The 13,215-nt window shown below is 50.4% G+C and overlaps 1 protein-coding gene across 2 annotated transcripts in view; it reads right to left on the bottom strand.

Annotated features, from left to right (window-relative positions):
* FGF12 (fibroblast growth factor 12) overlaps positions 1-526 on the bottom strand; it is a 162,802-nt gene extending 162,276 nt beyond the window's left edge. The window contains exons 1-2 of one of the 2 annotated variants that reach the window (XM_081955546.1): positions 405-526; positions 118-268 (exon numbers count right to left, since the gene is read on the bottom strand). In XM_081955546.1, coding sequence (XP_081811672.1) covers positions 118-130 — 13 coding nt within the window. In that variant the 5' untranslated portion in view covers positions 131-268; positions 405-526. Of the gene's footprint in view, positions 1-117; positions 319-404 lie in introns of those variants that run through there. The other variant, XM_081955547.1, reaches the window with a different exon arrangement.
* Positions 527-13,215: the final 12,689 nt, after the last annotated feature.

Below are 13,215 nucleotides of genomic sequence, written 5' to 3'. Positions count from 1 at the left end.
TCGGGTGCAGCTGCGGGGGCGAGGGCGAGCGGGCGCCGCGGCTGCTGCTGCTGCAACGGCGTCCGGGGGCCTGGAGGGGCTGGGCCGGGCTCGCTGCGGCAGTCCCCCCGCGCCTACCTTTGCTCTCCATGGCGGGGCGCCGGGAAGTTGCCGCGAAGTTTCAGCCTGGGTCCTCCTGGGCGGTCCCGGGACGAGCGCCCTGCTCCGGGGCTGGCGGGGGCGCCTGCTGGTTGCTGCACGCGGCAGGCTCTGACCGAGACTCCGGAGGCTGCAAGCGAAGCACCGGCGCCGGGCATGAGAAGCGGCGCCCGCAAGGCGGAAGGGGGGAGGGGGGAGGGAGGGGGCGGCGGGGGCCGGAGCTGCGCCACGGGGGCGGGGCCGGCTGGCCGGGAGGGAGGGGTTACCTGCGGAAGGCGGGCCGAGCGCCCAGGAGCTGTCCGCCGCCGCCGCCGGTGCTGCAGGTAGAACTGGCCGCGCAGCCCCTCGCCTGCCTCGCCGCTTCGCAGGGGAGGCGCTAGAGCGCATGCGCCGCCGCCGCCCTGCCGCCGCCGGCAGCCCTCGGGGGAGCCCCGCCGCCTGCAGACACCCCCCCCTCTCCCCCGGCCTCCCCCGAGCGCCCTTCTGCCGCGGGGAGAGACCCGGCGGCGGCCGAGCCCCTGCGCCCACCGGCCCCTTAGGCCGCCGCAGGGCCCGGAGGATCGCGGCGGATGCGCGTGTCCGGCTGGCGCGCGCCCGCAGAAGCGCGCCTGGCCGCCCTCTGCTTGCTCCGCCGGCCGCGCGGGAGGGTGACTGGGGTCCGCCGTCTGGTCCGGTGAGCGATTCCTCGTTGCGCGGAGACACCCCCACCCCCCCGTTTTCTGCTCCCACCTTGGCCTGCCAACCTCCCCCCCCCCCCGCCCCCTCTGTCTCTCCCCAGCCACAGCACCCCTGGCTGCATTGGCCCTCTTCACACAAGCGCTTTCTCTGGAGGCGCCAAGTGCCTTTCCAGACGGTGCCTTCATTCGGGCCCCTGAAGCCCCGCTAAGCTGTTTGGATCTGCCAGGCGGACGCTGTGCAGGAGAACCAGGCAAGGCCCGCCAAAGCCCCTTCTTGGGGGAGAAGCCACGAAGAGCAGCATAGAGGTTCCTCCATCCTGCTCTAGTTGGTATCTGGTTAGTAGCTGCTCAGAGGTTGGATTGTCTTGGCTTCCGAAAATCCTGGATGGCCTTTCCCACACTGTGACCCTGGGCCATGGTAGAAAGTAGGAGTGGGGGGCCCAGAAGCCTAGGAGTGGGAGAGGGCGAAGAGAGAGAGAGAGGAGAGAGAGAGACCCTCCTCTGGGCCCACATAGGACCACTCCCCTAACCTCAGAGGGAGTAAAATTATCCCTTCTCCTGAAACCTCCAGCAGCTCATTGCAGGGAAGTCATTACAGGTAGTCCTTGAATTACAACTGTTTGTTTAGTGACTGAAGTTATGGCCGGTTTTCCTACTTACGACTGCTGCAGCATCCCCATGGTCACGTGATCAAAATTTGCCCGCTTGGCAACTGGCATGGCAGGTGCAGTTTTGCAACCTTCTGCTAAGCCAAGGGGGAAGCCAGATTCACTTAACCAAACACCTGCAGTGATTCACTTAACAACTGTGGCAAGGAAGGGTGTAAAATGGGGCAATACCCACTTAACATCTGTCTCTCTTAGCAACAGAGACTTTGGCCTCCATTGCGGACATAAGCCAAGGACTGCCTATAATGCTCCTCTCACCCTCCTTTTAAGCACTGCGAAGGCCGTGTTTTTGCAGAGAGGCAAAATCTCCTCCTCCTCCTTCCCTAAAGTCAGCATGGATCCTGCCAAGATGTGAGCCCCATAGAGCCCCACCTCTGTGGCCCTGCTGAATCGGCAGCCAAGGGGCCCCTGGAGGTACGTAATGGGCAAGGTGGTTCCTGAGTCTGCACCCCAGTGCTCTTTCTAGGGTCCCAAGGAAGAAAGGTATATATGTCCATTTGTTCCTTTGTGGACCCCAAAGTACAATGTTGTCTTTCTAATATCTTTGAGCTCCTGACAGAACTTCATCTCTTAAATAGGAGCCAGCTGTGTGCGGCAGCTGCCAAAAAAGCCAGCACAGGGCTAGGCTGCATTAACAGGGCGATAGAATTAGGATCATGTAAAGTCTTAATACCACTTTATAAGGCCTTGGTAAATGGTACAGGTCTCCTGCTTGAGCAGGGGGTTGGATTGGAAGACCTCCAAGATCCCTTCCAGGCCTATGATCTTGGGCAAAGGGTTGGACTAGATGACCTCCAAGGTCCCCTCCAACTCTGTTATTCTGTTCAGAAAGAATGGTTTATGGAAAGGGTTTCTTAAAACAGGTTAAAATTGTGTAACATATCCATTGCAGGGGTGAAATCCAGCAGGTTCTGGAGAACCGGTAGCAGAAATTTTGGGTAGTTCAGAGAACGGGCAAATGCCACCTCTGCCTGGCACCAGAGTGGGGAGGGAATGGAGATTTTGCAGTATCCTTCCCCTGCCACGCCCCCAAGCCACGCCCACAGACCTGTAGTAAAAAAAAATGAATTTCACCACTGATCCATTGTACTGGATTTATCTGAAATCTATCCAAATTTGTTTGGAGTTTTTATGGAAGAGAATACTGCAGGCACCTCCTTAGCTTCTCTGGAGACCCTCAACTCCTCCTGGGAGTACTTTTAGCCATATTTAATTATGAACTACAATGAACATAAATGGCAAAAGATAAGAAAAATCAGCCAGAATGAACCACGCAATGACATTTGCTGGGCTGGGGAATTCTGGGAGTTGAAGTCTGCATATCTTAAAATTGCCAAGTTTGGGAAACATGGATTTGGCATGTTATGTGAATCCAGCTGATTACAATTTAGTAAACTACAATTAAGCAAATAATAGCTTATGTGATGAATAATTCCAGTTGGGAAGCCAGCCTAATTAAGGAAGCTGAACTCTGGGGAAATATAGCCCTTCCTGCTTCTGAATTTTCTCCCAGGGAACCAGAAATATGCTAACCAGATACCCAGCATAAATCATCCACTGTGGGCAATTCTTGACAAATTGGCTGCAGATTGAAAAGATACATTTTATGGCCCCTTGGAGGACAGTTAGTCTTAATCAATTTTAAGGGCAAGTTTCTGGAAAAAATGAAGAAGTTTGTTGGGTCTCCCCCCGTTCTAAGCACTTTCTAACACTCAGGAAGGCATGGAGCGAATGCAACGGGACACGAGCCCAGACCCGCTCCTACGGATGAAGGTGGCATAAATTCATTATTTCTGTGCCCCGATCGTGTCGTGGTCCAGGATGGCTATTCCATCTGGGGGAGTCACGGGGAAGAGTGTTCATGTCTTCTGGTAGATAAAGCCAAGGACGAGTCAGAATAACAGAGTTGGGAGGGACCTTGGAGGTCTTCTAGTCCAACCCCCTGCTCTCAGGCAGGAGACCCTATATACCATTTCAGACAAATGACTTGATCAATTAAGTTAATTCTTCAGACTGACAGGAAAGTTCTAGCTTGCTTCTCACCTGGATTAGTTTCCACCCATTGCTTCTTGTTCTACCCTCAGGTGCTTTGGAGAATAGTTGGACTCCCTCTTCTTTGTGGCAAACCCTGAGATATTGGAAGGCTGCTATCGTGTCTCCCCATGCCTTTCTCTTCACTAGACTAGCCAGGCCCACTTCCTGCAACCTTCCTTGGTGTGTTTTAGCCTTGTTAAGATATTAAAATTTAGTAGCTGGATCCCTGGGATTCTGCAGTGAGCCAGAACACACACTTGTGGTTGATTGATGGCTCCATCGTGAGGCAACCTGCGCTGTGATTGGTTGCTGTAGGTGTGGAGGGGGGGCTTCCCTTTTTCCCCGCCTTTTTCTTCTATGTGCCCTTTTGTGCTCTGTGATTTTTTACCTCATGATGCTCCTCTTTGCCTCTCTTGTTTGATGTATTTATAAATATATTTATTTATATCAAACTACGTTTGCATCGGGGTCTCTGACTAATAAATAAATAAATATTTATTTCTTAGCCGCACCCTCTCCCGAAGGACTCGGGGCGGCGTACAGTAAAACATATGAAATAAATATATAGACAAGACATACATACATATTACCAAAACATATAACAAGACATGTACAGGAGGAGGTCAGCTAATAAATAAAAACAATCAAATACAATGTTTAAAAACCCCTAAATAATTAAATACAATTAAAATACCCAAATAAAACCCGTCAGGAGCGATATAATTAGATCAAAGTTGAGCCAGGCCAGCTACTTGGAATAGGTGGGTCTTGAGCTTTATACGAAAGGAGCGGAGGTCAGAGGTGTTCCTAATTGTTGAAGTTGAAGTCCACCTGCTGCGCAATTCCCAGACCAGCCTCCACCCCCCTCTTCCTCTTTGTGGCTCTTCTCTGCACTGCTTTCTAGAACGGGGGTGCCCAAACTTGGGGACTTTAAGACGTGTGGATGGCTGGGGAATTCTGGGAGTTGAAGTCCACACGTCTTAAAGTTCCCAAGTTTGCCCCCCGCCCCCGTTCTAGAGTCTCGGCATCTTTTTTTACATTGTGGTGACCAAAACTGGATGCAACATTCCAAGTGTGGTTTTGGAAGTCAACACAAATTATTCTGCGATCTACTTCCACCCACCTGCCTGTAAGATCCAGGGCCTTCCTAGCTTGCATGTGAAGCGGTGGTGGGTTGCTAATTTTTTTTACTATAACCGTTTGGCCGCGCTCCTGTGCACACACAACGCTTCGCCGGATGCACCGAAGCAACCGGGCAGATGGGCAGAGCCTCCCACCGCCGTGACTGCTGGTTCTCCCGATCCGGACCGAAGCAGGAGCAACCCACCTGTGGTGTGAAGCCACCCGTGCGTGACTCCATGCGACGGTGCCTGCCTCTTTCAGGGAGGGGGTGGTCCTAGGGTCCTTAATGGGGCAGGGGTACAGCCTTCCCAATAGGAGCCAGCCGTGTGTGGCAGCAGCCAAAAGAGCCAACGCAATTCTAAGTTGCATTAACGGGGGGATACAATCAAGATGAAGGGAGATACTAACACCATTCTATAAAGCCCTGGTAAGGCCACACCTAGGATATTGCATTCATTTTGGTCACCACATTATAAAAAAGATGTGGAGACTCTAGAAAGCGTGCAGAGAGGGACAACAAAGAGGATTAGGGGGCTGGAGGCTAAAAGAAGGAACAGTTACAGGAACTGGCCACGACTAATGGGAGCTACATCCCTGGAAGCTTTCAGGAAGAGACCAAACTGCCATCTGTCAGAAATGGTGTGGGGTCTCCTGCTTGGGTGGGGGTTGGACTGGATGACCTACAAGGTCCCTTCCAACTCTGTTAATCTGTAAGAGATCGGACAGCCATTTGTCTGAAATGGTACAGGGTCTCCTGCCTGAGCAGGGGGTTGGACTAGAAGACCTCCAAGGTCCCTTGCGTTATTCTGTTATTCAGAGGTGGTTTTCCATTGCCTCCTTCCTAGGGCCTGAGAGAAAGTGACTGGCCCAAGGTCACCCAGTAGGTGGTACTAGAATTCATCAGTCATCCAGTTTCTAGGCAGATGCCTTCACTATGACTCCAAATTGGCTCTCATATAGCGCTCTGCCAGCTAAATGGGCTCCCGAGCTCCGTTCTCAGCTGCGATGGCCTCCTGCAACCCTCTGCCAGAGAAAACGGAGCTCGGGTGGGCTGTGTGTGGCATTCCCCAGCTCCATTTTCAGTGGCAGAGGCACCATGGGCCTTGAGTTTGACACCCCTGATGTAGGGTCTCCTGGTTGGGCAGGGGGTTCAACTATATGACCTGCAAGGTCCCTTCCAACTCTTTGTTGGAGAAGAGCAGGCAAAGTTGGGGGTGGAGTTAAGTGCGTCCTCAGCTTAGAATCCTTACATAGCCACGAACGGCCTAAATCCAAGCCTTTCTGTCCCAAAGGTGCTTTTTCCCCAGGAGGCAGCTGGGCTTTCTGGTTTTTCTTTGAAGACGTTTGCTTCTCGAACGGGAAGCTTCTTCAGCTCTGACTGGATGGTGGGCGATGGAAGGATTTATATTCCTTGCAGACAACCTGGATGACAGAGAATCTCCATTGATGCCCAACCCCTCTTAAATTCCATTAACCATTGTACAAAGACCATTTACTGCAAACTCTTAATTGACTATTCTTGTGTATGGGCTTGAGCAATAAATCCGTGGAACTGCAACTCCACGTAAGGTGCTGATCCTTTGAGCCTGACATCCCTGGATCCCTCCATTTTGGATAATTATTGTCCAGCTCCAATCTTCTCTTTGGTGGGAAGTTGATCCAGAAAGTGGTCGGACAGGAGATCTTGCAGGAAACAGATTATCTAGACCCATTTTATCTGCATGCTTGGGAGAGCTGGGCAGGAGGGAGGCATCCGTCCATGCGCTCCTTGATCTGTCAGTGACTTTGGATACCATTGGACATGTGGTCCTCTGGACCCTGATGTAGCCTTACTTGCAGGGCAGCGGTCAGCAGAGTCTCAAGCCATCATGAAGTGGAGTCGGGGGTCAGACTTTGCAATAAATGAAAAATGTCTGTCAGGCCTCTTCCTTTGGAGGAAGACAAGCATTGCAAATTCTGCAGGGAAGCAGCTTGGAAAGATCCCCAGGGAAGAGAGCCTCGGAGGAAGTTGCAAACAATTTGTCCACAAAAGAATCATTTCCCAGAATGCAGCAGGGAGGTTGAGGTCTGTTTGAAGGGGGTGCATTGCATTAGAGCAGAAGCTGAGAGGAAAGCTCCCATTAAACCTGGAGGATCTGGCTTAATGGCAGCTGGATCCAGTCCACCTCGGAGTAAGCTTTGGATACTTGCCGGCAAATGCTGACCGATCGCCCTCCCGATGCGAGTGATGCAGAAGTCAGAGCGCTTTCTGGTGGGGGAGTTTATGTGAATAGATGTGACAAAGGCAGATCCGGTGGAGGCCATTTGCTTTACCAATCTTGTCTTTGGCTTTTCTGCCTTTTTGGAAAAATCAGAGCAGACAGAGGGAGGGTCTCGGTCCTCTTAATGAAACAGGGTCATCTGTTGGGACCCAGTGCTGCTGCTGAGGTTCCCGAGTTGGGTCATAAAACATCTGCAAGAAAACACCCAAGCTCAGAGAGCAGCAAGAAACCCATGGCTCCCCCTCCTCCTCTTTGCAAACACCACACCCTTCTAGCACTGATGATGTTACCTAGTTGGGTCATGAAACGTCTGCAAGCAAGCCTCCAACTCAGAGAGCACTAAGGACTACAGGAATACAACTTTCACAAAATTACTAAAATGGATACATTAAAAAACCACCCGCTTTAATTTGTTGAAGTTTGCAACCTGATTAGTAGCAGCACTATGTATTTCTCTCCTTGCCCCCTGCCCCGTTTTTCTTCATGAAAATCAAAACGTCTCCAATTATTCCGACAGCAGGAAGATCAGGCTGAGAAAGGAAGAGCAAGGCAATGGCTGGGTCACAATTTCTAAACCAGAATCAGAATAGAGCTGGAGGCGACCTTGGAGGTCTTCTAGTCCAGCCCCCCCCCCTCAAGGAGGCAATTCTATGCCATTCCACACAAATTTCTGTCCAGTCTCTTCTTAAAAGACTCCCATAACTTTTGGGGCAAGCAGTTCCACTGGTTAATTGCCCTCACTCTTAGGAGGTTTCTCCTTAACTCCAGATTGCTGTTCTCCTTGATGAGTTTCCATCTGTTGCTTTTTGACCTGCCTTCTGATGCTTTGGAGAATAGGTGGGGCCCACTCTTCTTTGGGGCAGCCCTCAAATATTGGAAGGCTGCTATCATGTCCCCCCTAGTCCTTCTTTTCTCTAGACTGGCCAAACCCAAATCCTGCAGCCGTTCTTCCTATGTTTTTGTCTCCAGGCCTTTAATCACCTTAGTTGCTCTTTTTTTGCACTTCTTCCAAAGCCTCAACCTCTTTTTTGTAATATGGTGACCAAAACCGGATGCAGAATTCCAGGTGTGGCCTTACTAAGGCTGTATAAAACGGAACTAATACTTGAGTTTGACTCAATGTCCTTGTATATATAACCAAGGATTATATCAACTTATTTGGCTGCTGCCTCACACGGCTGCCTCACATTTAAAGGATCGTCCACTAGGACTCCAAGGTCCCTCTGTACAGTGACTGTTTTTGAGGCAGGTGTCACCTATTCTGTGCTTGTCCCTTTGGCTTTTCCTGCCCAGGTGTAAAACTTGGCTTTTCTCCTCATTAAATGTCCTGTTGTTGGATAACGTCCATTGTCCAAGTCTGTCAAGATCTCTCTGGATCCTGAGCTTCGTCTTCTGGGCTGTTGGCTGTTCCTGCCAGCTTAGTGTCTCACCTGCAAATTGGATGAGTTCCCCTTCTGCTCCCTCATCTATATCATTCATGAAGATATTGAGGAGTCCTGGGTCTAGGACATAACCTTGTATTACCTCACTGCTTACTTCCCTCCATGTGGATGTAGTACCATTAAGGACACTACTCATTGCATACGGTTTGTCGGCCAGTTACAAATCCCTCTGGCGGTGAGGCTGTCTTCTATCCCATGTTTTTCTAGCTTAGATCAAGTGCTGGAAATGTTCCACGTTCCTCCTCGGATCCTGTGGCTCTCCTCCCACGTCCACCTTCTTCCGGCTACCGAATTAATCTGGTTTCTGGGATGCACATTTTACAGGGAGCTGTCAGCAAAGGAAGCAGAGAGAAAGTGTCTCCCAAAAGATGAAAGTTTAAGCCAAGCTGACCCAAGGGCATGAATGCTGCCAGTCGCCTGATCTGGGGAGTGTATTGTGTGAATGGAGCTGTCCTTTCAGACCTGAGACTAGTCCTCGACTTACAGCGGTTAACCATTTAAATATGAGCCAGCAGTGTGCAGCAGCTGCCAAAAAAGCCAACACAGTCCTAGGCTGCATCATCAGAGGGATAGAATCAAGATCACGTGAAGTGTTAATACCACTTTACAAGGCCTTGGTAAGGCCACACTTGGAATACTGCATTCCGTTTTATTTATTTATTTATTATTCATGCTTCTAGACCGCCCCCTCTCCCAAAAAGGGACTCGGGGCGGTGTACAGTCCATGCCAAATATATCAAAATACAATAAAAATTGAATATGTACAGTTGGAATGGAGGAGGTTAAAAATGGAATTAAAAGAACTGTACAAAGCAATATATATAAATATAGGATTTTGAACCCCTAAAACACACACAATAAGTTAAAAACAATACCCCTAAAATAACCAGTTAATACATTTGCCAGGAGGGACAGTTGTAATTATGCCAGGCCTGCTAATCGGTTGCCACGATGTAGAAAAGATGTGGAGACTCTAGAAAGAGTGCAGAGAAGAGCAAGAAAGATGATTAGGGGACTGGAGACTAAAACATATGAGGAACGGTTGCAGGAACTGGGGATGTCTAGTTTAATAGAAAGAAGGACTAGGGAGACAGGATAGCAGTCTTCCAATATCTCAGGGGTTGCCACAAAGAAGAGGGAGTCAAACTATTTTCCAAGGCACCTGAGGGTAGAACAAGAAGCAATGGGTGGAAACTAATCAAGGAGAGAAGCAACTTAGAACTGAGGAGAAACTTCCTGACAGTTAGAACAATTAATCAGTGGAACAGAAGTTGCCTCCAGAAGTTGTGAATGCCCCAACACTGGAAGTCTTTAAGAAGATGCTGGATAGCTATTTCTCTGAAACGGTATAGGGTTTCCTGCCTAGGCAGGGGGTTGGACTAGAAGACCTCCAAGGTCCCTTCCAACTCTACTATTGTATTGTAACTTAGTGACTGTTCAAAGTTACAACGGCACTGAAAAAAGTAACTTACCACCATATTTCACACTTACGACTGTTACAGCATCTCCTTGCTCACGTGATGAAAATTCAGGTGCTGGGTAACTGACTCATATTTGTGACGGTCGAAGCGCCCCGGGGGTCACATGATCCCCTTTTGCGACCTTCTGACAAACAAAGTCGATGGGGAAGCCAGGTTCACTTAACAACTGTGTTACTAACTTAACAACCACTTAACAATTGTGGCAAGTAAATGGGGTGACACCTGCTTAGCAACTGTCTCGCTCGGCCTCGGAAATGTTGGGCTCAGTTGTAAGTTGAGGACTGCTGTATTTGAGACAGGCATGCCAGTGGGGAAAGAGGCTTCCCTGCCCTCCAGATGTTGGAGAGAATGGCCTTTCCTCTCAGGGGTAGAACGTGGGGTCCGCATGGAAGAAAATCTATTGGCGTTTTCGGGGGGGAAGGAGCCCCAGTGAGAAGGATGGGGAGGTTGTTGTCACCCTGAAAATTATGGGTCCCTGGCAGACACCACCTAGGGCAGGGGTCTCCAACCTTTGTGGACTTCAATTCTGTGGTATTCTGGGAGCTGAACTCCACAAGCCTTGACGTGGCCGAGATTGGAGCCCCCTGCCCTAGGCTGCTTTGCTAAGGGCAGGAGAGACACTGCTAGGCGCAAACCTTCTTCCAGGCTGCCTCGCCTACAAAGAAAGAGCAAGCATTGGGCAAGGGGCTTATCCAACTGTTCCTGCTCCCCAGGCCACTGAAATTTCGCAAGTATTTTTAAGACAACTGCCAAGAGCAAGTTTTTTTTTTAAAGTAGCCTCTGGACATCTCGTGAGAACAGGAGTCTACCAGAGATGCATGTATTCAGTGGCTGAGCAAGGAGCACAGGTTGCCCATCACAGGACCATCCTAGTCTGAACAAAATAACAGAATTGGAAGGGCCCTTGGAGGTCTTCCAGTCCGACCCCCTACTCGAGCAGAAGACCCTCTACTATTCCAGACAAATGGCTGCCCAACCTCCTCTTGACATCCTCCAGCATTGGATCACCCACAATTTCTGGAAGGAAGCGGTTCCACTGTTTGATAGTTCACATAGTTGGGAACTTTCTCCTTAGTTCTAGGTTGGATCTCTCTTCTGTTAAGCTTCCATCCGTTGCTTCTTGTCCTGCCTCCAGGTGTTTTGGAGAAGAGGTGGGCCCCCTCTTCTCTCTGGCAGCCTCTCGGGTACTGGAAGATGGCTATCAAAGCACCTCGGATTCTCCTCTTTGTTAAGATGACACCTACCTAGTTCCCTTAACCATTCCTCCTCCAATTTATCCTGAAGACTCCTCCTCATCTTAGTTGATCTTCTAGCATGTTAAGCTTAGTTGATGTTTGTTTATTCAGTTTCTCTGCCACCCATTTCACAGCAAGGTGATTCTGGGTGGCATACAATATTAGAATGGAATGGGATGGAATCCAATGGAAGGGAGGGAAATGGAAGAGAAGAGAGAAGAGAAGAGAATTCTTTATTGACCAAGTGTGGTTGGACACACAGGGAATTTGTCTTTGGTGCAGAAGATGCTCTCAGTGTAAATAAAAAGACAAGATACATCAAAATGTTAACCTTGATTCCATCTTTCGTGGCTTATCATACAAGACCAATCCTGGCTGTGGATCGATGCACTTTTGCAGGGATGGGTAACCCTGAAAATGGGTTAATTCAATAATCAGTTTAGGCATGTTGTGTGAATTGCTACCCTTATGAATAATTAGCAGAAGGCTAAGGAAGAAGTGGGGATGAGGAACAAAGGAAGCGTCTCTTTCTGAAAGCGGCTGAAGGGAGGGATAAACAGCGGAGAACAGCAGTGCTGAAATATTTAAGAGGAAAGGCTGGCAAGGCTGCCCAGGGAGGCCGGGACTTGGAGACGGAGGTTGAAGAAGTGCTCGGAGGGGGAGGGGGCTGGGGGGAGGGCCCTCCTGGGGCAAGCTGCCTCCAGCCGTTCCCCTGAGGATCTTCTTCTTAGAAAGGGGATCCCAAGGGGAGAGGAAGGGGGAAGGATTTAGATGGGAAGGGAGGAAGAAGATAGGAATGAAAAAGTGCCAGGCGAGAAGGAAATGAGGAAGGAAGATAGGAATGAGGAGAGGGAGGGAGGAAGAAAGGAAAGAAGGGAAGGAAGGGAAGGAAATAAGGATGGAAGATGGGAATGAGGGGAGGGAGGGAGGAAAGAAGGAAAGGAAGGAAATAAGGAAGGAAAATGGGAATGAGGGGAGGGAGGAAGAAAGGAAGGGAAGGGAGGAAGGAAGGAAGGAAGATGGGAGTGAGGGGAGGAAGGAAGGAAAATTTGAATGAGGGATGGGAGGAAGGAAGGAAGAAGAGGGAGAGTGATGGGAATGATAAAATGGCAGGCAAGGAGGAAGGGAAGGGGGGAGGGAAGGAGGAGAAAGAAAGGAATCTCGGGTGGGCATCCAGTGCTGAGCCTGGAATGTTTGGAAGCAGAATCGCCTCCTGTGCCCAGCAGCTCCTCTGCTCACATAGACGCCGTAGGAGGAAGCCGTCTGCACAAGGGGAGAAAGTGATGCGTCTGGTTGCAGACAAACATGGCTAGTCCCAAATCCTTTGCACAGCTGGAATTCTCCCCATCACACCCTCCCCTCCCCCACGGGGGAAACCTGGAGGAGCCTGGAGGGAGGGGAAATCCGTTAACCTAAGAGGGGGGACGAGGAAACTCTTTTCCTAGGTGGGGCTGCCTAGAAAGCCCTGAAGGTGGAAGCTACCAGGGAGTCCTCTACTTACAACAGTTCATTTAGTGACCGTTCAAAGTTACAATGGGACTGAAAAAAGTGACATGACCATTTTCACACTTACGACCATTTTCACACTTACGACCATTTCAGCATCCACGTAATCAAAGTTCAGCCGTTTGGGCAACTGACTCATATTTATGACGGTTGCAGTCTCCTGGTGGGGGGTTTCACATGATCCCCTTTGGTGACCTTCTGACAAGCAAAGTCCATTGGGGAAGCCGGATTCACTTAACGACCGTGTCATTAACGCATGCAATGATTCGCTTAGCCGCTGTGGCCCAGAAGCTTGTCAAATGGGCCGAAACTCCTTTAAGCAACGTTCCACTTAGCCACAGAAATTTGGGGTCGTAAGTCGAGGACGACCTGTATTTAAGAGGGCTGCTTCTCCTGCCTGCTTGCAGGCCGTGAGTAATGGTGGAGTAGCGGCCCTGCCCTTTGGCGCTCTCCTTTGTCCGGCTGGGGCTTCTGCTCGGCTGATAACGGGCAGCGGCTGAGCTCCATTGTCTAACGCCCTGCCTGGCTCGGCTGATGTTTCCCTGAAGGAGAAAGCAGCTGTTCAGCTTCTGCAGCTGGGATCCATCATCAGCCCAGGCAGGCAGGTCCCCTCCCCCTCCCCTGCCCCCCCCAGGAGAGACAGGCTCTCCT

The sequence above is a fragment of the Natrix helvetica genome, assembly GCF_964273705.1.
Source record: "Natrix helvetica genome assembly, chromosome: 5".
NCBI classification, from domain to species: domain Eukaryota; kingdom Metazoa; phylum Chordata; class Lepidosauria; order Squamata; family Natricidae; genus Natrix; species Natrix helvetica.
The sequence above is the reverse complement of the archived record's forward strand: the minus strand, read 5'-3'. Positions and strand labels throughout refer to the sequence as shown.